Raw genomic sequence first — 23,050 nt, 5'->3', positions numbered from 1 at the left:
TTTGGAATCAGCCCCCCTGGGGGTTCCTTGGGGTCGCTCCACGAATCCTAGAGGAAGAGCTGGTGTAGCTGGTGCATGGGAATTGAGCGACATTCTGAGAGGAGCCAAGAGCATGTGCCAGGCAGCTGTCCTGCCTGAGCTGACATTCACTGCAGTCTTGTAACGTATCACTAACTAGAATGACGAGGTTTTCCTGAACACCAGACCACCACCACTTAGGGTTGGAACCTATGAGGAGTGTGTGAACTACTTTGTATATTTGCTTTTACCACATCTTTTTACATTCCTACTTTTATGTATGTTTTATTATATATATATAAATATATATATACTTTTTGGTGGTGCCTGCTCATGTTTTGTTTTTCGGTTTTTTGGTTTTTGGTGTTTTTTTAACAAATAGGCTGAATGTCAAAACAGTTTGAAGGCTCCCAGCATGTGGACTACTTAAGTAAGAATGGTTATTGAAATTTTCTGAATTCCCATCCCAGAGCATTTCTTTCCCTGCCTCATAAAGGCTGGGCTGCATGGCCCCTGTGTGAAAGCAGAGGGGTCCCCGAGGCAGTAACCCCCCTATTCACCTGGGCACCTGCTGTGTGAGATGGCATTGGACTTTGTGTTGAGGAGTGATGAGTTCTATTTTTGCTTATTTTTGTTGTTTTGCAGTGTGATCTTAAGCAAATTATTCCATCCTTTCATTGTCCTGTCTTGATGAATGGGAAGCGAGGCAGATGGCCACAGCTTTCCCTCCTCTAGCATCCGGTAAGAAGAAAAGCATGTCTTAGGGCATTTTCGGGTTCCCCGGCGTGCTCCCATATTTATTTCTGGCTCTCACTAAGTTATTTCAATCTCAATAGTTCTGACTGATTTGCTAACATCTCACAGCTGTCCCTTCCCCAAGTCATTTCTAGGTTGTAGCCTGTTACCGTGGTTACGCTGACAGGACATGTTTCATTTTAGAATTGTCCACTCAGGTCTCTCGCTCCTTCGTGTCTGGTCGTTCTTTTAAACATGTTGATTGGGCTTGGGAAAGCAATGTTCATGAATTTCCGTTTTGGTCCCTCAAGGTAGGAAGGCCAAGGATATTATCAGTGCAGCTCGGGAAAGCCTTGCGAAGATGATAGGTGGGAAACCTCAAGACATAATCTTCACTTCTGGGGGCACGGAGGTAATGTTTCCAAACAGTCTCACAATCTCTTAGCTATAAGCTCAGTAAGAAATAGAAGGTGCTTCCTTTTATTTTATTGTTTATTTTTATTTATTTATTATTTATTTTATTATTATTTTTTTAAAAGAAAGAGTAATGCTTAGTCTTGCTATTTTGCAAATTCACTTAACATAATTAGCCATTATCCTACAAGTGAATTCCACGTAATATGTGACGTAACGTGTAACATAATGTCTGAATTCTCTTCACTGCTCTTTCTGTGAAAACAATTTCCCCTTCATTTTGTCCTAGAATCTTCCCTTTGAAGCCCTGCTAAGTTGTTCACCTCGTTAGGAGTGTGAGGTTTGACCCATTCCAAAGGTGCTTCTTTTTAAATTGGTAGAAGATACTCGAAGACCGCAGCCCCTGCTCAGTCAGCAGCACTCAGCACCTCGTTTCGGTACTGCAGAGGCTGGCACGACGGCCGCCAGCTCGCGATGTGACTGTCCACCTAGATAACCCAAAAGAGGGCCAGTCTGTTGGCTCAGGAGGTTGGAGCTCCGTGCTCCTAACGCCAAAGGCTGCCAGTTCGATTTCCACATGGACCAGTGGGCTCTCAACCACAAGCTTGCCAGTTCAATTCCTTGAGTCCTGCAAGGGATGGTGGGCAGCGCCCCCTGCAACTAACAACGGCAACTGGACCTGGAGCTGAGCTGCGCCCTCCACAACTAAGATTGAAAGGACAACAATTTGACTTGGAAAAAGTCCTGGAAGTACACACTGTTCCCCAATAAAGTCCTGTTCCCCTTCCCCAAATAAAACAGAAAAAGAAAGAAAAAGAAAACCCAAAAGAACCTGTAGCCAGATTATTCAAGTTCATAAGAAAATTTAGCAAAGTTATTACATAGAAAAAGCAATTATATTTTTATATACCAACAACAAATGGTGTTTACCAGAGCACCAAAAAATGTCAAATATTTGGGAAACAAATCTAGTATAAAAGAATTTGTAAGACCCTCCCCCTTCACCACCACCACCACCACCGAAAAGTAATAGAAATCTTACTGAGAGGTGTCAGAAGAGTTCTGAATAAATGGAGCAACATACCATGTACACAGACTGGAAGATTCGCCATCATAAATACATCGCTTCCTTCAAACCGCTCTGTAGAGTCATTGCAACTTCAACCAAAATTCTGGCCCTTTTTTGATGGAATCTCACAAACTGATTTACATGGAAATACAAAAGGCCGAGGATAGTCAAGACTTCCTGAAGATTAAGAAGACGGGGAAGTGCCTTGCTCTACCAGATATCAAGTCTTTTGTAAAGCTGTGCCCATCGGCAGGTGGTCTCAGGGCCGTGAAACAGCTCTGCGCCTGCGGGCACTTGTCATGTGACATATCCAAGATACGCTGTTGTCCTGACGTAATTTTAACAGTACCCTCTTAAACTTTTCTGGCTCAGACAACAGATTATATGATCATCATGAACGACTGACGCAGCATAACGGCAGGAAGAAAGAGTGCTCTCTTGAGAACATGGTGCTGTGACAACAGTATGAGGTGTGACAATTAAGTTCGTGAATTTGGTGCAACGATGTTGCCAACCTTTTTCTTTCTTTCCCCCCAGGTTTATTTATTTATTTATTTATTTTAATTTCATTGGGGAATATTGGGGAACAGTGCGTTTCTCCAGGGCCCATCAGCTCCAAGTCGTCGTCCCTCAACCCAACTGTGGAGGGCACAGCTCAGCTCCAAGTCCAGTCGCCGTCCTCAATCTTTAGTTGCAGGGGGCACGGCCCACTATCCCATGCAGGCATTGAACCGGCGACCTTGTTGTTCAGAGCTTGTGCTCTAACCCACTGAGCCATCTGGCCGCCCCTCCGGAAGCTCAGCGGCAGCTCATTGTCTTCAGTTTAGTTGTGGAGGGCGCAGCTCACTGACCTATGTGGGAATCGAACTGGCGACCCTGTTGTTCAGAGCTCTCGCTCTATCCAACCGGGCCATTTGGCCACCCCTATTGCCAACTTTTTTTGATATCAGAGGGATTATTCATTATGAATTTGTACCAACTGGACAAACAGTTAACCAAGTTTACTATCTGGAAGTGCTGAAAAGGCTGTGTGAAAAAGTTAGACGACCTGAACTTTTCCCCAACAATTCATGGCTCTTGCATCACGACAATGCACCAGCTCACACAGCACTGTCTGTGAGGGAGTTTTTAACCAGTAAACAAATAACTGCATTGAAACACCCTCCCTACTCACCTGATAGACAAATGAAATACTGAAAGGAAGACATTTTGATGACATGTTTTTACCTGAAGACAAAGGAAATACTGAAAGGAAGACAAAGGAAATACTGATATTTTGATGACATTCAGGACATCAGGGTAATATGATGACAGCTGTGATGGCCATTCCAGAAAGAGTTCCAAAATTGCTTTGAAGGGTGGACTAGGCACTGGCGTCGGTGCACAGCTTCCCAAGGGGAGTACTTCAAAGGTGACCGCAGTGATATTCAGCAGTGAGGTATGTAGCGCTTTTTCTAGGATAAGTTCACAAACTGAATTGTTAGACTGCGTATATTCACAAAGGGAAAGGAAATTGGATTTCTGCTTCCCAACATACAAAGAAAAGTACAACTCTGAGTAAAATAAAGACCTAATTATGAAAAGTAACATTTATAAAGCTTTTAGGTGATAAATTAATATTTCTGTGATGTTTAATAGTGATGGATTTCTTAAATATAATAAAGCATTAACCATAAAGGAAAAGATTGATAAATTCTACCACCTCCTGCACAACAAAATAAACTTCCATCAAAGGACACTATGAAGAAAACAAAAGACACGCTAGACAGTGGGACAAGGTATTTACAACACACACCTGACAAGACTAGCATTGAGAATTTACTGGCAGATACCCCAGGAGTTACACGGACAGGAAGCTTGAACACGACTTCACAGAGGAGAAGCCAGGCGGTGCGTACGTGTGAAAAGGTGCTCACCTCAGAGTCCCAGAGTGAACACCCCCGAGCCCCTCTGCACACCCATCAGAGTGGGAGGGGTGAAGGGTTCCAGTGACGGTCAGTGTGGACAAGGCCCGTGGACCCATGGGCGCTCGGACAGGGCTGGCAGGAGTGCAGACTGGAAAAGCATTAGGAAGACGGTGGCATTAGCTCAAAGCGGAAGACATGTATCCTGTCAGCCAGCCGTCTCAGAGGTGCGTGTCCTAGCCAGACGAGACGCGTGGGCACCAGGGGACAGGTAAAGACGGTTCATGACAGCCAGGTACTGGGGCCCACCCAGTTGTCCCTGCAGATGAGAATGCACTGATGTTACTACCTTGCGATGCAGCCCTACCGTGCACACCACAAGCCCCCTGCAACAACATGGGGCAAAAGAAGTCAGTCCAAAGAGGAAGCTGAGGCCGGCTGAGCAGAGCCGAGGTAGCCGAGCTAAGTAAGGGGAGGGGCTGCCGCCAGACCCCTGGTCACTGTGACCACCAACCCAGGAACAGACTCCTAGTTGCTCGAAAGGAGCCTCCTCCGCCCCAGCCACCTGTCTCGTCTGGAGCCCAGTGCCTAGGAGTGTCGCAGCCTAAACACAGGGTGCAGTTTTAGGGGTGACCTACCGGTTTCAACAGAAGCTGCCGTGCTCCCAGTGCGCCAGAAGTGCAGCCGCCGTTAGGAGGCTGCTCAGACATCATCAGTGGCCCTGGCAAGGCGCCAATAGGGAGGGAGGCGGCACGTGGGTGGGGCCTGGGCACTGTCATCCTCGTGTTCACAGCCTGAGGGGCGTCATCTTTTACTCTGTCGTCCATGGGGACCTATGAGGTGTGGGCCCCAGGACCCACATAAATGTGGTTGCAAGGCTCCTCTGGCCACACAGAGCCCAGGAGGCTCCTCTTTCTGGACAGAATCACTATGTGGGCAGCCCTGTTTTCTGGGACTTCTAAAGAAGCGTCCACCTTTTGGGGAAGCACGCCTGAGCCGTCATCCCTGACCAGCTCCTTGCCGTTACCTAATTCAAGGTGTATCGGATCCAGAAAACCGTTGTGTCAGCTGCCTCAGCTCTCCACCAGGCCCACAGCGTCCCCCTCTGTGTCTCCATCCCCTGAGCACTGGCTACATGAGTGCCACCTCAGCATGGGGCCAGCAGCACCTGTTGCCCTTGCTCTGTGCACATACCTGAAGAGGCTGCATCTTTAATTGAAAAAAATTAGTTCATTTCCATTCGTCTGAAGGTCTAAAAGATGCAAAATAAACACTGTTGTTGAAGGATGCTTACCTACAAAATACAAGCATAAAATTGGGGTGTAGTTAGTTCGGGGTGAGGGGGCTTAGGACGGGCTCCTGCAGTGTGGGCAGTGCTTCTGTGTTGACCCAGGTAACAGTTACTCAGGTAGTCACTGTTATACTTTTTTATTAAACTTAATTTATATTTTGCACACTTTTCAGTATATATGTTATATTTAAATAGAAGAGAAAAGGTTACTTTTTTTAAAAAAGCTTCTCCCCCCACACACACTTCCTTGGTTGTCCACTTTCTCTTTCCACAGGAGACTAGTATTGTTTGTTTCTTTCGTGTCCTCCAGAGATAGTCTATGCATTTAAAGCAAATAAGTATGTAGATTTCTATATTCTTCTCTCCTTCCCTTTCTACCTTTTCAAGAATTGTTTTGCATATATAAGCAAACAAGTATGTATCTCGCCCTTGTTATGCATACTGTAGGATACTGTATATAATGTTTGCTACCTTTTTTCATTTAACAAGTGTATTGAGATCTTTTGATACCAGCCCCAGAGCATTCCCTCGCATTTTTATCAGCTTGGTGCTCCACTGAACGCTGTCGTGTAATTGATTTAACAAGTTCCCTTGCCAATAGACATCGAAGGGCTTGCCGAGGTTTTGCTGCTACCCACAGTGCTATACCTGATAAATGATCTCTATATCATTTTGCTTCTGTGTAAGAGTAGGATCATGTCCAGAAACAGATTTGCTGGGCCAAAGAAGTTACTTGACAGATTTGCCAGATGGCCTTGGGCTGGCTTGCACCCCCACCAGCGATGGGGGCCTGGCCTCTCTTTTGACAGATTTATTACATTTAAAATTTAAGCCCAATGTTGTTTAATTGGCCAGAAATGAGTTCTGAAGTTTTTGAAAGGGTGAAAACCCCAGATCTTCATGGTTAGGCCTTTCAAAAGGTGCAGTTCACATTTCTTTCTAAATGTAAACCCCCAGGAAAATCCAAGTGAGACAGATTGCTACTCTAACTCCCCACTCGGGACAAGTTTTGTGACTGATTTTTCTGCTCTGTCTTTGCAGTCAAATAATTTGGTAATCCATTCTGTGCTGCGGCACTTCCACAAAGTCCACGCCTCAGAGGGGGACGCGGCTGAGCGCCACCGCCTGGTGGAGGGGGCCATGCCCCACTTCGTCACCTGCACCGTGGAACATGACTCCATCCGTCTGCCCCTGGAGCACCTGGTGGAAGAACAAGTGGCTGGTGAGTGACCAACTTGGCTGGACTCCAGCAGGGACAACTCCCCGGACCTTGACAGACTGATTCATGGGGGGAGCGGCCCGTGGGCTTGGTGAGCCATCACCCTCCCGCACTCGGGCTTCTTAGCTTAGAAGGTGCCGGTGACCCAGCCTGCCCTTCTGGGGAGCCACATGGGCGTCAGTGGGTGCCCCGAGGTTTCCACTAAGGAAACAAGTGGTGATCCAGTGTAGAACTAGTCATGAGTATTTCTGAGTGATATTTCTGACTCTTGTGTGTAATAAATATATACATATTTAAATGGCATATCTATAAAATGCTAAATGGTGTTTTTCATCGTTTGATTTTAATAACTGAACTTGGCCTCATTTCCTCTAATGTGAGGAAAAAGGATCGAGCAGATAATCAACTTCTGGTGGTAAAATCCAGAGTAATTGCACTCCTGCTGCAGGACTGTCTCAGCAGGAGCCGAGGGCTCAGCGTGAGCGGGACAGAGGACAGGGTGGCACAGGCCTCGCCAAGGGACAAGGATGGTAGCATTGGCCTCACCAAGGGCTCAGTGTCAGCACGACAGAGGACAGGGGGGCACGGGCCTGGCCGCAGGCTCCTGGGCAGACCAAGGGATGAGTCAGGTTTGGCCTGCAGTGACAGGGCCCTGTCACTGTCACACAGCGGAAACTGGTCTTTCTTTCACTCCTGTGGTACAGCGTCTTGAGACACGGTGTAGCCACTCAGTTTTGAAAATGGAAGAGCCTTTTTATCCCAGGACACCTCTCCTTTACATAAGGAAGTGGCTTCTTCTCAGCATTAGCCTTCTTACTTAATCTGCCTGGAAACCTGAAGGTGACTTGGGGAGAGTATTTTTAGCTTAAGCTAAAGAACTAACAGACCTGCTCAGTTGAGGTGAAGTCATTTTGTTGATTTTCCTGTTTGACTATTCAGAAGGTTTTCCTCCTCCTGGTCCTGCCTGAATGCAGCACTTTAAAAAAAAAAAAAAAAATCAGGCCTCACTTTCTTATTTAAATTGTAGTTGCTCTTAATCCCTCCTGTCTTTTCTTTGTGTCCCACGACTTAGTAGGATCATTGTTATCAGTTACTGTGGCGGTTAATCTCTTGTTTAAAATCACAGATTTTTACAAAGTATAAATGTCCACGTAGAGGAAATAATTTAAATGTAGAAAGGTGTAAAGTACAAAGTAAAGGTTCTTCCCGAAGTCCTCCCTAACCCCCTTTCCCCTGTTCCCCACTCCCCCCGCCCAGTCCTGTCCTGCTTCTCAGAGGCAATGCTGCCAATGTCCCCTGGAGTTTTTCTGGTGGTTAGCATTTCTTTTCATTACTTCCAACTTAATACTTCATCACTACAAACATAATCTCCATTTCTTGGTTTATCAGCTCGAGCATTTGTTTGCGGACACACACCCCCTCCCCCAGCACCCCCCCTATAAAATGAAGACTTTGAGTATCACACCCCGTCCCCGTCACCTCTCCCAGCTGCTTTAGTGATGAATCAGCTTTATGGAGAAGACGTAATTCACATACTGTACTCCCATGTAACTGCACTTCAGTAGTTGTTAGTATACTCACCGGCTTGTGCCACCATCAGACAACAAGCTGTAGAACATGTACAACCCCAAAATAAACCCCGTACCCACTAACTAGCTCTCCACTTCCCTCAGCCCGAGGCAGCCACTAACCTGCATTGTGTCTCTAGTGATTTCCCACTTCTGGACTTTTATGTAAATGGAATCACATGGCATGTGGTCCTCGGTGCCTGACTTCTCAGCATCGTGTTTTCGGGGGTTAGCCACGGCACGGCATAAGTCCTTTGTGTGGATCAATAACACTCCATCTTACATGGACGTTCCTCACATTTTTTTCCTGCGTTCCTCAGGTGATGGACATTTGGCGTTGTGATGATGCCATGTGAGCAACTGTCTGTGTTTGTGAGGACATGTTTTCATTTCTCCTGGGTAGCAGATGCTCAGCTCTGCCCTTCTCGTGCGGGTCCCTCTCCGGTACCAGAGCCTGCGGGCTGCCCTTCCTCTCGTGGGCCCGTGGTGTCACCTGCTCGCTGGGTGTAAGGTGGGGGTACCTGGACGGCAGAGCCCGGTCCTCCGTCTGCCTCAGCTGTCGGCCTCTGTGCTGCTCTCCGCCTGTGCACCCTGAACTTGGAGGGTCACTGGATCTGTCATGCTTTAGTGTTCTGAGTGAATTATTCCTCTTAGTCTAATGCCATTGTCTTTCTGTTGTCTTTCGGGGATTCCTCCACATTCCTCGTCCACATGTAGCCCTTATTTGGAAGTAGATCTGTTTTCTCCTTTCAGGGGCACCTTGGGGGGACCGTGGATGTTTGTGTTCCGCCATGGTGAATCAGAAACCTCCCTTTAGTCAGCCACACTTCCTTTCCATCTGCAGCAATAAGACAAGTGTCTGGGACAAGTGCAGGTCAGCGCTGAGAGTGAAGGTTAAGTGCGTGGCACGGTGAGACGTTCTTGTGAACTGAGAGTCCCCTCACCGTCCCTGCAGGCAGAAAGGGGAGTGTCTTCCACAAAATGAACCCACCAACTGCAGCTTCTTTTAAGAAGCCTTCAGTTGCTCATTTCTGGGCGGGGGGATAATGGGGGACTTCTATTCCTTCTTTATAGTACTCTGAACTTTTACAATAAATTACTTTTTACTTGTGGAGGATGCTTTAGTTAATCTGTATCTAAATGACCTGTCAAGAGAGGCCACGTGGTGGGATTAACCTCAGTATTTGTGTTTTGTGCCTCAGCGGTCACCTTTGTCCCGGTGTCCAAGGTGAACGGGCAGGCAGAGGCTGACGACATCCTGGCTGCCGTCCGCCCGGCCACGTGCCTCGTGACCGTCATGCTGGCCAACAATGAGACCGGCGTCATCATGGTGCGTCCCTGGCGGGGAGAGGGGCCAGGCTCTGCGGGTGCTCGCGTCGCGCTGGGCCTCTTCTGTCCGTCTGCTCTTGGGGTTTGTAATTGTTTGGTCTGTCCGCGTTAACGCCTCCTGGCTTCTTTCCGTCGGTTTTCATCAAATCAAAGCCACCCACTCAGCTCCGCTTTCCCCCTTCAGCCCGTCCCTGAACTCGGCCGGCGCGTTGCCGCCCTGAACCAGCAGAGGGCAGCCGCGGGGCTGCCGCGCGTGCTCCTGCACACGGACGCCGCCCAGGCCTTGGGCAAGCGGCGCGTGGACGTGCGGGACCTGGGCGTGGACTTCCTGACTATCGTGGGGCACAAGGTGCGTCCTCAGGGGTCCCTTCCCTCCTGTGGGGGAGGTTCCTCCGTGACCCGGAGGCTCGCCCTAGAGCAGAGCCCACTCTCTGCTGGTCACTCACCTGCCATCAGTGTCGCTGAGAGCCAGGCCCTGGCCCCAGGGACGAGCGGCTCACTGCCCTGCCCTCGGGAGCCCTCAGAAGCGGAGACCAGCGGCAGCTAGGATGGCATTTGACGAGTGCCACGACGGGCATGATGGGGTACCCCAACCCACACGGGGCAGGAGGGGGCGGCCTGGCAAGGCTGTGGGAGGGCAGTGAGGTCTCAGGTGAGACATGAGGCAGGTGGGTTAGCCAGGTAGTGTGTGCTCCGCCCTGGTCAGCCCCCCCTTCACCTCCCACCCCAAGGATGGAAGATGTGGGTTCAAACAATGGCTGCTTTCTCTGACTTGATCTCAAGTGTGGCTCCTGAGTGTAGAGTTTAGTCGGAGCAGCTCTTACCTCCCAGGTGGAATGCGGGGAAGGTCAGTCATGCGGAAGCTTCTTTCATCTTTCTGGCAGTGACCAGGGCCTGAAGTCTTTCTGGCGCTCTGTTCTGAAGCACAACAAACACTCAGCTGGTTTTCAGGGGAGTGTGTACGTTGGCCTGACACCGTGGCCCTTAAAGTTTTTGTCTAATTTTGATTTGAAAACTTGGGCTCATCCCAGGAAAAGCCTTTGGCGGTCTCTGGTCCCAGCCTCTTTCCTTTTGCACATTCTACCAGGGGATGGGCGGGGCGGCCCTGCTGCCACCCGGCACCTGCTCTGTTCCCAAAGGCCTTTGTGACGCTTATGTGTCCAAGCACTGGTGGGTGGCACCACCATGGGGCCCACACGTTCCCGCTGATGCCTCTCAGGCGTCAGCACGCGTACAGAGAAGGCCCGGGGTCCTTGCTGAATACAGGGCTGACTTTTCCTTTCAGCTCTATGGTCCGAGGATTGGAGCGCTTTACGTCCGTGGGCTCGGTGAACGTACCCCGCTGTACCCGATGCTGTTTGGAGGTGGGCAAGAACGGGGCTTCAGGCCAGGGTAGGTAGACGCTAACAAAGCCTCTGACACACTGGCCGTGTGTCTGCAGGGCAGTGGCTTCTGTCTCTCGGGAGCACGAATGCCACAGTCCACATCACTGCCCTTAGCAGAACAGGCTCCACTAGTCTACACTTGCAGATCTGCAAGACCTAAGTCCCGGCCGGTGGGACAGGATGCAAAGTAGAGGAAGGAAATCTCTTGTTTCTTTCAACTACTTGAAAGAATCCGGTTCTGCTTGTAATTGGCTCAGTCCAGGCAGACGTGCCGCTGGAGCCCTCCTGGCTGAGGCAGCAGTGCTGCTGGTCTCCCGACTTGGGGAGAGGGGCCGCACAGAGGCACCTGGTCTCTTTCTCATAGCTCCTGTGTCCCCATGGCATATAGGGAATGAGGGGGGACCAGCAGCACACATTTTGTCAGAAACTTGAAAAAAGACAATCAGTAACTGCCAAGACAGAGATGACAAAGATGTTAGAATTATCAAACACGGATTTTAAGACAGATATAATAAAAACGCTTCAATGGACACACTTGAATCAAATGAAATAGAAAGTGTCAGCAAAGAAAAAGACGATGTAAGGAACTAAATGAAAGCTTTAGAACTGAAAATTACAGTAGCTAAAATAAAAATTCAGTGGATGGGCTCAACAACAGAATCGGGTCACAGAGGAAAGAATCAGCGAACTGAAAGATAGGACAGTAAATAGAATTGTCTACTCTAAGCAACAGAAAAGAAATAGAGTGGGGAAAAAGAATTGAACAGAACCTCAGGGACCTGTGGGACTATAACAAAAAATCTAAATTCATTTCATTGAAGTCCCAGAAGGAGAGGAGAAGAAAAGGTGGGCTAAAAAAGTACTTGAAGAAATAATGGCTAAAAACTTCCCAAATTTGACAGAAGATATAAACTTACAGATTTAAGAAGCTGAACAAACCCCAACCAGGATAAACAAAAAGAAATCCATGCAACACCATATAATTAAACTTCTGAAAATGACAAAGAAAACATCTTGAGGGAAGCCAGAGCAAAAATGACACCTTACCTATAGGGGAAATTAATTCAAATGACAGTGGATTTCTCACCAGAAACCATGGAGGCTAGGAAATGGCTCAATGTTTTGCAAGTGCTCAGAGAAAAGAACTGTCAGGCCAGAATTTTATACACAGTAGAACTTCAGGAATGATGGGAAATGAAGACATTCTCAGATGAAGGAAACTAGTAGGACGTGTTACCAGAAGACCTATCCTAAAAATAACTACAGGAAGTTCTCTAAACAGAAAGGAAACAGTAAAAGAAGGAACCTTGGGGTATCAGAGAGAGCATGGGCAGTAAAAATATAGATAAATAAAATAGGCTTCCTGTTTCCTTTTGAGTTTTCTAAATTACGTTTAAATTTTGAGTTTAAATTACGACAGAGGACTAGTATCTAGAATATATAAAGAACTCTCAAAATCTAACAGCAAAAAACCCCAAACAATTCAGTCAGAAAATGGGCAAAAGTCATGAGCAAGCATTTCACCAAAGAGGACACAGATAGAGGACAAGCAGGTGAAAAGATGTTCAAGGTCATTGCCCCTTAGGAAAATGCGAACTAAAACCACACTGAGATGCCATCACTCCACACCCATCAGAATGGCTAAAATCAATACAGTGACACCACCACATGCTGTGAGGACGCAGAAAAGCTGGACCCTCATACATGGCTGGTGGGATGTATGTGGTACAACCGTCCATAACAGTGTGGTAGTTTCCTACCAAACAAACATGCAACTTGTACAAGGCCCAACAAGTGTGCTTGTGGGCGTTTATCCCAGAGAAAAGCAGACTTCTCACAACACCCGCTGTACACGAGTGTTTGTAGAAGACCTGCTCCTAATAGCCCCAAACTGCAGACAGCCCAGGTGTCCTGAAATGAGAGAATAGCAAAACCAGCTGTGCACAGCAGTGAAAGTAATGAACTGTTGACACACACAAACAACAGCCTGGAGGAATCTCAAGAATGATGGTGAATGAAAAAAGCCCAGCCCCAAAGTTATAAACTATGATTCCATTTCTAGAATATTCTTGAAATGACAAAATTAGAGATGTGGAGCAGAGGTGAGTGGTTGCTAAGGGTTAAGGGGGGGGGCCAAGGGAAGTGAGTGTATTCTCTGCCTAGTTGATATCTGCTGTAGTGTTACTTGGGGGAACCTGAGTAAAGAGTACACAGGGCGTGTCTATATTGTGTCTTACAACCACCTGTCGATCTGCATTATCTCTAAATAAAAAGTTGAATTAAAAAAAGAAAAGGTGGGACATCAGGTGTCGGAAGCGAAAACAAGTACCTCTGTATGTGGATGGGGTGTGGGAATCAGTGGAAGTTACCCTCGATGGCAGTGGAGGAGGGCTGCCCGCCCAGGGGAGGGAGGGGTAGTGGGGAGGGCCTGGTAACAGGACTGGGCTGGCACAGCAGGCTCCAGGTCCTCCACGGGCCCAGCTCATCCACCCCGTAGCCACGCTAGGCAGGCACAGGTCACAGGCCTTTCAGCCGCTCCTGGTCTGATTCTGTTGTCCGCAGATGAGGGGAAGGCCTACACAGGGGAGTCCTTAGGATCCCCTGGCTGGTGGAGGAGGCAGGGCGAAAGACGATACCCAGGCCTCTGGCTCCTGGCCCAGAGCTCCAGACCACCTGTCCCTGTCGAGCCCACCTCCCGGGACAGCAGGCCAATGAACTAGTTACAGGAAGAGGGTGAGATCGGGTTTCCTATAATCCCTGAGCTGTGCATTCACTTGTCTTGTTACGCACTGGGAAACAAGCAGTTCCCAGCTCCAAAGGCTTAAGAAAACTTGATTTAGACAAAACTTAAAATGAAGGAAATTCTTAAGTTGGTGTTGGGTTTTTTTCCCCCCGAAATAGAGTGAAGAATCCTGTTTCCCAATTTCTTGGATCCGTGTACGAGAGCCCCTGGTCACGCAGCTTCTCTTGTCCCTTTCCTGTGTGCCTGTCACGCCCCAAAGTCTAGTAACAAAGGGTTTGTCCCATTTCATGGCTGAGAGGCTTCAGAGGGAATGCCGGCCGCAGCGGACAGTGTCAACAGAGTCCCTCAGACCCTCACCTGGTTTGGCAGTAGGGACCAAAGAGGTGCTCTCGGGTCTACAGTCAGAGGACGAGCTTCTCTGGGGAAGGAAAAGGTCCAGACAGAATTGTCACTGAGGATACCCGATGTTTTGCCCACATACGGCCGTGTCCACTGTCATTGGGCAGGACGGGTACACTTTACAGGGAGGGCTCTGGGGCCTGTAGCTGCCATTCAGTTGACCCCTCGGCACACATGTAGGAAAGATGGTGGTGCGATTCTGTTTTTATTTGAACACATGACTTTTATATAGACAGGATTCCTTCCTGGGACTCTTGTCAACTGCTTTGCATGGCAATAGGATTGAATCCCTTCTCTTACAGGACAGAGAACACCCCGATGATTGCCGGCCTTGGGAAGGTAAGCCTTGGTGACCTTGGACAGATGACCTTGGTCTCCTTTCCTCTCCCTCGCCTACCACACTCACAACACTTGTACCACTGATGTGGGGTTTTCCGAAACCAAACAATTCTCTGCCACACCAGCTGGGTGCCCTACAGTTTAACTCAATTCTTACCCGGTCTAGCTGGAGGTGGCGTCAGGTTCACACGTTAAGGGCTCAGTCCCACAAGACACGCCCCCAACACACACTTCAGACTCTAGTCCCAAGTCCAGGTTGTCACCCATGCTTCTGACCAACCAGCTGCAAATTGGAGGTTCTCATGATCCCCTCCCGAGATTCGAATAATTTGCTAGAGCGGTTCACAGAACTCAGAGAAACGTTTTCCTACCTAGATTACCGGTTTTTTATAAAAGGACGTGATAAAGAATACAGCTGACCCTCCCAGCACCTCCACGTGTTCACCAACCTACAAGCTCTCCCAACCCCGTACTGGATTTTACGGAGGCTTCCATCCATTGTTAACTCCATTCCAGCCCTGTCCCCTCCATGGAGTATGAGGGGTGGGGCTGAAAATTCCAAGCGTCTAGGCGACCAGCCTCCATTCAGGAGCCATCCAGAGATGCCTCATTAGAACAAAAGACACTCCTGTTCCCCAGGGAGTTCCTGGGCTTTATTCCAAGGGATTTAGGGGCCAAAGACCAGGTACTAGAACAATAGACCCAAGTGCTCCTACACCTTAGAATTCAGAGGCTTTCAGGAGCTCTGCCAGGACCAGCAGAGACCACACACCTGTCCTGTCATCTCACATCAGTCCCCCTTTCCCAGGCATCAGCGCTTTATGGAGATCATTGTCACGACCCCCACAAGTGACAGATACAAGGAAAACCCTCCAATTTTCTGTTTCAACCAGGAGGTGTTCTTGGGATGTGTGGAGTGGGTTTCACGTGCGGGGCATTTACAGGGAAAAGCTCTTTTTCCGAGTCTTCTCATGAAAGAAATGCAGTGATGTCGTCATAGCAGAGAAAGGTCAGGCTGCAGGTTTGCTGGGTCCCCTCAGTCAAGTGGCTCCACCTCCCTGAGCCCTGGCCGTCCTGCCTGCAGGATGGGGGTTGTGGTAGCAGCTTCCTAAAGAGATTTCTCCTGATGATTAGATGGTGGCTCACCTGAATGCTGGTGCCCCAACTGGGGGCCCCTAGCCCTGTGGTGACCCTTTCCCTACTCCTGGCTTGTACCTGTGCCCAGATCTTCTGATCCATCATCCACTCGGGGACAAACCGCCATCCCCTCCATGCTCCCTCCATGTCCAGCCTGGACTCGATGCAGTCTGAACCTGGCACAGGCCCTGTCTTCCCTGGAAGACTTATCTTCGCCCACCCAGGCCACATCAAGAGCAAGGTCGCTCCCGGCCTTCCAGCCTTCCCTGTTGCCCAGAGAGCCCCTGCTGTTGTCACCTCTGTGCCCCATCATGTCCCTCTACCAGAATATTCCCCCAGTCTTTGAAACTGTCCTCTGGCCCACACCCCCAACTCCTGGGTTTCTCTGTCCCAGGAGTGGCCTGCACGCTCACCCCACCTCCCAGTCTGACGTAGTCTCACTGCCTGTTCTGGCCCCTGAAACTGGCCGAGCCATGTTGTCATGTCCTCGTCTGCCTCCTGGCAGCTGTTTTGCATGGCTGCTGCTGGGACACTCCTCCCTGGCTTGTTCCCCCTCAGCCCTGGCTGTTCCCCCTGTGCCTTGTCATCTGTCCTCGGGCCCCCGGGACCGTCCCAGCCTCCTCTCCACAGCAGCTCACTTGGAGCTGTAACGCCAGCCTGTGCTCAGGTCTTGGACATCCCAAGGCAGGTCCTGACTTTCCTCCCGGGAGACCCATGTCCCCACCTGCTTACTTGACATTTCCTCTTGGTCCACAAAGTGTTCCGCTCTCTTCTCCATCATCCCTTCTTTCTCTGGGGTGCCTCCCGCCATCCAGGTTCTCACTTCCATCTAGGAGGTGCCCTTGACCCCACCCTCGTCCCCTGCACCTGACGCACCAACCAGGGCTCTGCTATCTCCATGACAGATGCAGGACCTTGGCCATTTCCCCGGCCACCAATTCGGCCAGGTCATCCCATCTTTTGTGGACACCTGCCAGGCTCTCCCCTTCTCCACACAGCGTCCAGGATGATGGTAAAGCACGCAGATCGGATCATCTCGCCCCTTTCTCGGAATCCGAGGGCATTTGGATCCCATGCTGGTTGCACGTAGGCTCGGGTCCCGCCTGTCACCAGGGCCTCTGGGCCCTGTCCCCTCCCTCACGTGGGGCACTCTCTCCACGCGCCTGGGGCTCTGCAGAGCGCTGGGTGGAGGCGATTCACCTCTTCCCTTGTGTATTCCTCCTCACTCTCTAGAACGGAAATGTTCCCGGAGGACTGGGATTCTTTTTGGTCTTAAGGGCTGTGATACCTCTGGTGCCTGGAGATATCAGGAAGTGCCCGATAAAGTAAATTTCTGCGGAAAAGTGCAGATAACACTTATCATGGCCCCTGTCACAGGTCACTTGGGAAGTACTATTTATGATGTTCTAGAAAATGAGCAGTGTCACCTCTGTCCCATCAGGAATTATCGCCTCCATTACTCACAGCTCCTGGCTCTCCTTTGCTTGACAATAGTTGGATGCTTTCTTGCACTGTCACCTTCCTGTGTCCATAGGCCGCTGAGCTGGTGACGGAGAACTGCGAGGCTTATGAGGCCCACATGAGAGCCGTTCGCGACTACCTGGAGGCGAGGCTGGTGGTGAGTGGCGGTCAGCCGAGGGGCAGCCGGGTGTCTGTCAGCCCTGGTGGTTTCCTCTGACCGTGAGCAGTGAGGAACGGGACCCGTGAACCCGTGACCCCAGAGGGCAGGCAGGACTTGGGGTTTGACTGCACTGGACGAAAGGAGCTGTGTGGGCTGGAACCCACTTCCCAGGGACTCGAAACAACCAAGGTCATGAGCGAAGAGGGAAGAATTAAATGGCTAGACGTAAGCTGGAGTCAGAAACCCCCAAAGATGGAGTTCAAACCAAGTGGATTATCTTTTTCAGACTCGGGATACAAACACAGCGGAGGTGGTACATTTAATGAGTGTGGGTAGAAGACCCGTAGATATTCTGAGTTGCTCTCCTGATTGTGCCTTCTGTAGTCCCCTGTTGTAGGTAGATGCCTGTGGATAACTATTTCATGTGTTGAGGTTGAGGTGTTGTTTCTCAGAAGTCTAAAATTCATGGGTAGGGACTTTGAAGCCGTTACTGAATATTTCATTGGTTTTTCAGGCTGAATTTGATAAGAAAATCCATCTCAACAGCCAGTTTCCAGGGACTGAGCGACTCCCGAACACGTGTAACTTCTCCATCCAGGGACCCCAGCTCCAAGGTGATGACTGTCTCCTCCTGGTCTCCCCACGGGGTGGCGGGGCTGGCGGGAGCAGAGGTGGGTGGTGGCCTGTGGTGGGCGGGCCTCCGTGACGGCTCTGCCCCCCCCACACACTCGTTGACTTGGTGCCCAAAACGCGGGTAGTGCCCAGCGCTCCACCAGCCGGTGCGCCCACCCGAAAACTGTTAGGGAGGGCAATCAAATTCACTACATTTAGGCGAGTTGGTCTATTTTTGTCAGCCATTTTCACAAAATACTTTCTGAGGGTAAGGGAAAGTAGAGGCAGCCAACTTCAAAAACTGGCTCAGAGTAAGGACGAAGTGTAGAGCTGTGCGTTTCCCCTGTTCCTGCGACAGCCGCCTCCCACGCAGGAAGCTGTTGGGAAAACACGGCTCGTCCTGAGTCCCTGGGGCCTGTGTCCAGGACGTGACCTGTTTCCCCGTGAGGACATTCCGTGGCCACGCGAGCCCGCGTGAGCCTCCTCTGCAGATCACATGTGCCTTCGAAGACCGGGCGGGGCTTGGTTGGTCGTCCTGGGTTACGGACGGAGCAGCGGGCACCATGACGCTTAGCGCATCCTCCGGCTGCAGCGTCCTCACTGGGGCGGAAGCAGCGTGTCCTTGTCGTGGGAAGCTCAGTTCCTGTCCTCCTTCCCCCTTTTAATGGGGGCGGACTTTGTCTTCAGTGATGACTGGCGTTAACCTAAATGAGGCAGATTCCCCTTTTAATTAAACCTGCGGTCCTGGGTTTATTGTTTTACTCGCTGCTGATGAGAGGGCCGGGCCTTCCTTCTGGCTTCATAAAGACAGCTGCCAAGTGCCTCTACCTTTGGGAAAGGCCGGTGTACGTTTCTATTAAGTGAGGCAGCCAATCGGAATTCTGGGTGTCGCACTGGACAGCCTATTGGAAATAAGGATTTCAAAGCCAGTTCTGGGAGACTAGTGCCTGCTTTTCTGCAGCCCAGGAAGAGAGCAAACATTTTCTCTGGGTCCTGCTGCACTTTCTGTCACCTGCGCTCGGGGTTCCGCCAGGCGGCACGAGAAGGGAGCCTCAAAACTCGCAGCATGGAAGAGGCAGCGGGGGTGGGACAGGTGGGCCCTGCCTGGAATTGCCACCTCAGGGGCCGTGTGCTGTCTCCTCAGGCCGCCTGGTGCTGGCACAGTGCAGGACGCTGCTGGCCAGCGTGGGGGCTGCGTGCCATTCGGACCAGGGCGACCGGTAAGTGCTCTCCAGGTGCCGGGCCTGGGGCTTCACAGAGCTGTGCAGCCTGGTGGGGACACAGAAAGTGACCAGACATCTCAGGGCCAGGGGCCGACGCTGTGTCCTGTGAAGCAGAGACCTTCTGTGGGTCCTCGGGAGCGGAGGGTGGAAGCTGCAGCCTAAAGCAGGGCTCGCAGGTGACCAGGAGACTTTTAGTGTCAAGTGTGCCTGGAGGAACAGGGGCGGGGCCGGGAGGGCGGGGCTGGAGGCGCAGGGGCGGGGCCTGGAGGGCGGGGCTGAAGGAGCAGGGGCGGGGCCTGGAGGGCGGGGCTGGAGGCGCAGGGGCGGGGCCTGGAGGGCGGGGCTGAAGGAGCAGGGGCGGGGCCTGGAGGGCGGGGCTGGAGGCGCAGGGGCGGGGCCGGGAGGGCGGGGCTGAAGGAGCAGGGGCGGGGCCTGGAGGGCGGGGCTGGAGGCGCAGGGGCGGGTCCGGGAGGGCGGGGCTGAATGGGGCAGGGGCGGGGCCTGGAGGGCGGGGCTGGAGGCGCAGGGGCGGGTCCGGGAGGGCGGGGCTGAATGGGGCAGGGGCGGGGCCTGGAGGGCGGGGCTGATGGAGCAGGGGCGGGGCCTGGAGGGCGGGGCTGAAGGAGCAGGGGCAGATTGCAGCGTCCTCAAGAAAGTGGGGGCTCCTGAAGGGGTGTGACACAATGAAGTTTGGGTTTCAGATAACTCCTTTTCCCTGCCGGGTACAGGAGGGGTTATGGGATAGCCGCCCAGGCAGATGGTGATGATGGGTAGGACCAGGCATAGCCACAAGGCGACTGGGGGCTCGGGCATCAGGCACCTGGAGGAGGAGAAGGGGCTCGGTTTCTGGTTTGCTGTGAGTGTGGGGCTGCAGAGGTGGGCGTGGAGCTGGATAAAGCGCCTGGCTTCGGAGAGAGCAGACGTGGATGGGAATGGACTGCTGTCCAGAGCGGGCTGGGGCCGTGCCTGTGGCCTGCAGGAGGCAGCTCCTCAAGGCCTTAGCGCCCTGCAGCTGTGGAGGGCAGTTGGGGCCAGCAGGCCAGATGTGACAGCCAGAGTCACCGTCAGGTGCAGTGAAGCCAGGCCAGCCTGGAGCGCAGAGAAACGGCACATGGGGGCTGTCCCTTACTGAGCACTCAGGTGTGCCATCGCTCGCAGAATGCTCACCACCACCTTCGGGAGGATCTGAGTATCCCATTTCTAGGACAAGGAAACTGAGGCAGAGTGGTCACGCTGGCAGGTGCACTCTGCAACCATAAGGGCCACAGAAGTGGGAAAGGGAGGGGTGGCGGTGCAGGTGGAGGGGATGAGGAGGGCTGGCAGCACAGCTCAGAGGGACCAGTATCCAGTGTGGCCCCTGCGAGGTGAGGAGAAGGGGACGGAGGCAGGTGCTCACTGCCCTGTGGGAGGTGGGGCTGCCCCTCTGGTGGTGCCTCCTCCATTAGGAAGTGAGATCACCCAGCGGCGGGGGGGGGGTACAGAAGAGGGGCCGAGAACGGTAGACGGTGTCACTGCCCAGTCTAAGCCCTGCTCTCTCACCTGTGACAGGATGGACTGCAGGGGCTTCCAGCTCTGACACTTGGTGACTGGAGGTGATGAAGTGCACCCCCTTTCATCTACCCCTGGACACAAAGGGCATTTATCTTGGCAGTTTTAAGGTGCTGTAGTCTGACAGCATAGTCTGCCCTGCTGTTTCAGCCCCTGGCCTGTGGGCCGCTTGGGAGGACGGACCTTGAGTACGGGACCCTGCTTGTGGATTTGAGGATGGGGATGAGCCTTAAGGGGCCCAGCTTCAGAGCCACCTGCAGGCAGTAAATATGGGCCGGGACCCCGAGTGTGCAAGGCTCTGTGATGGGTGCTGTGAAAAGCCCGAAACAGGCCTGGGCACACCACAGCCTCAGATGCTGTGCTTGGAGTCAAGACACTCTGCTGTGCGTGTGTGTGTGTCCCTTCTGAGACCTGGAAGCCCCTGTATCCCAGGGCTGGCCTCACTGGACACAACCACTAGAAGTCTGTCCGTGCTCTGCGCAGATGGTCTGTGCCGGGAGAGGCCACACTGCCGTGTAGGACTTCTCAGCTCGAAAGGACCAGGGCGGGGAGAACGAGGGAGACCTGGAAGAAGTGTGGGCTCAGGGCCGTGTCTGCAGAGGGGAGGTCGGCGAGAGCAGAAGGGGCCGTGTCCGGTCCTGTGCCTTTCTCCGTGACGGCTGACTTCTGACTTCCGGCTCGCCCCTGCAGGCCGTCCCCGGTGTTGCTGAGCTGTGGCATCCCCGCTGACGTGGCCAGGAACGCGCTCCGGCTCAGCGTGGGCCGTAGCACCACCCTGGCCGAGGTGGATCTCGTGGTGCAGGACCTGAAGCAGGCGGTGGCCCGGCTGGAGGGCCAGGCCTAGCGCCCCGGCCGCCTCGCAGGAAGCCCTTCCGGGGGCTGTGCCAGGGTGACGCGCCTTCATTTGTCCATCTCTTCATTTTGCCCTGGAGGGTCTGAGTGCAGTGACTCGTGGTTTGTGTGTACTCTGGGCTTCCCCCCACCCCCATATGCAGGTCAGCGGGGAGTGGGTCTGCTGGGCACACAGACCCCAGAGGTGCTTATAGGCCCAGGACACAAACGCCTGCACGGACTGTCGCTGTTACTGCGCCCAGCAGCCTAGGCTGAAGTGGAATGTGGCCACGCTGCCCTCTAGGAAGTCGGCTGAACCTGTCATCAGCATCCCCTTTCTGGGATGTGGTGTTTTTATCCTGAAGATAAAATCCTAGTATTTATAATCAGTTGCCAGCTGCTATCATGAAAATAGGAACCGTGACTTTTGGCTTCGATCAGGGCCTCCCTGTAAATGTCTGCAGAGCGGTCAGTATGCCCCTGCGCCCTCCCCTCCGGGCCCTCCTCACGCTCTTTCCAGACAGGCCCTGCTCTCTGCTCAGTGGCCCCCGCTTCCTGGCCTTGCGCGTCTCTCAGGCTGCGGGCCACACTGCCTTCCCCACCCAGACTCTCCAGGCCCCTCCCGTCTTTTCCCCTTTGATCATTTACTCAGGTTCTCAGCCCAGACGGCACTGAGTTGTGGGGTGGCCGCTGCTCAGGTGGCTCTGGGCTGTTCCTGAGGTGGAAAGCCAGTTCATCCCTGACTCTGCCTTCATCTTAATTTTATCTGCAGAAGAATGTTTATCGTGACAAATGCTTGTGGTGTTCTGATACACATCAGATGTCACTTACATAGGAATGACTTTTTAATTGAATAACACGTATTGTATGGTTTTAAGGTGCAAAGAGCTACATGATGACATTGAAGAAACAATTATGAGAAATTAAGTGAACTAATAAAAGATTTCAGCGCTGTATTGGATGTTTTGAGGCTTTTCTAGTGGGTGCTTCTCTCAGCGGCACCAGTGTGTGTGAGTCAGCGAGGGAATGGATTTGGCGGCTGTGCAGCAACCCCGACTCATCACGCTTTAGCTCAAGAAGTTCAGCTTGAAGTTATGTCTCTGGAAGCCCCTAGAAAGCAGGTCCCTAACTTGCAGTGCCCTGTGGCTTCCATGCTTAGGCTACAATCCCGGTTTCCCCAGCAAAGACCTGTGGGTGTCCAGCCCCACTGAAGAGAACAGTCTGGAAAATGCACTTGAGACCTTTACCGCAGCCCCACAGACTCGGTCGCTGTGGTTGGAGGGTGGGCTGAGGTGGGTCTCGAGACCCGCACTCTCACCTCCGAGGCCCCCGTCCAGTGTCAGGCCCTGCGCTCATCACTGGGCTTCCAAAGCCTCAGGCCAGCTGAGGGCCAGGATCCAGCGTAGGTTTTCCAGGGGGAGATGGGCCCTTGGCTCCCTGTGGGACGACATAGCCAAACATTTAGACTGCCACCCACCTGGTGGTTAAGTTCCCTGGAAAGAGCCCCACTGTGGATGCGTCTGCCCTTCCAGGTGGCCTCCCCACAGGCCAGCAGGGGCCTCAGGGCCGCTGCCCAGACTGGGGGAAGCAGACGCTGAAGAGCCTGCTACTTTCTTGAAAGGACACTTGGAACTGTAAACACCCACTGGATGTGGGAAGTCTGAC

General features: G+C 52.0%; 1 protein-coding gene across 8 annotated transcripts in view; it reads left to right on the top strand.

Moving 5' to 3' along the window:
• The window catches only part of SCLY (selenocysteine lyase), a 37,631-nt gene extending 15,285 nt beyond the window's left edge, over nucleotides 1–22,346 (top strand). For 3 of the 8 annotated variants that reach the window (XM_033112809.1, XM_033112815.1, XM_033112810.1), the window contains 10 exons: nucleotides 1,065–1,165; nucleotides 6,473–6,653; nucleotides 9,421–9,629; nucleotides 9,732–9,896; nucleotides 10,833–10,939; nucleotides 14,377–14,413; nucleotides 17,085–17,168; nucleotides 17,686–17,785; nucleotides 18,928–19,003; nucleotides 21,245–22,346. In XM_033112809.1, the coding sequence (XP_032968700.1) occupies nucleotides 1,065–1,165; nucleotides 6,473–6,653; nucleotides 9,421–9,629; nucleotides 9,732–9,896; nucleotides 10,833–10,939; nucleotides 14,377–14,413; nucleotides 17,085–17,168; nucleotides 17,686–17,785; nucleotides 18,928–19,003; nucleotides 21,245–21,398 (1,214 nt within the window). In that variant the 3' untranslated portion in view covers nucleotides 21,399–22,346. Of the gene's footprint in view, nucleotides 1–663; nucleotides 760–1,064; nucleotides 1,166–6,472; nucleotides 6,654–9,420; nucleotides 9,630–9,731; nucleotides 9,897–10,832; nucleotides 10,940–14,376; nucleotides 14,414–17,084; nucleotides 17,169–17,685; nucleotides 17,786–18,927; nucleotides 19,004–21,244 lie in introns of all 8 variants that reach the window. The other 5 variants (XM_033112812.1, XM_033112811.1, XM_033112814.1 and 2 more) reach the window with 3 other exon arrangements.
• The last annotated feature ends 704 nt before the right edge of the window (nucleotides 22,347–23,050 follow it).

Source organism: Rhinolophus ferrumequinum, chromosome 8 (genome assembly GCF_004115265.2).
Source record: "Rhinolophus ferrumequinum isolate MPI-CBG mRhiFer1 chromosome 8, mRhiFer1_v1.p, whole genome shotgun sequence".
NCBI lineage: Eukaryota > Metazoa > Chordata > Mammalia > Chiroptera > Rhinolophidae > Rhinolophus > Rhinolophus ferrumequinum.
The sequence above is the reverse complement of the archived record's forward strand: the minus strand, read 5'-3'. Positions and strand labels throughout refer to the sequence as shown.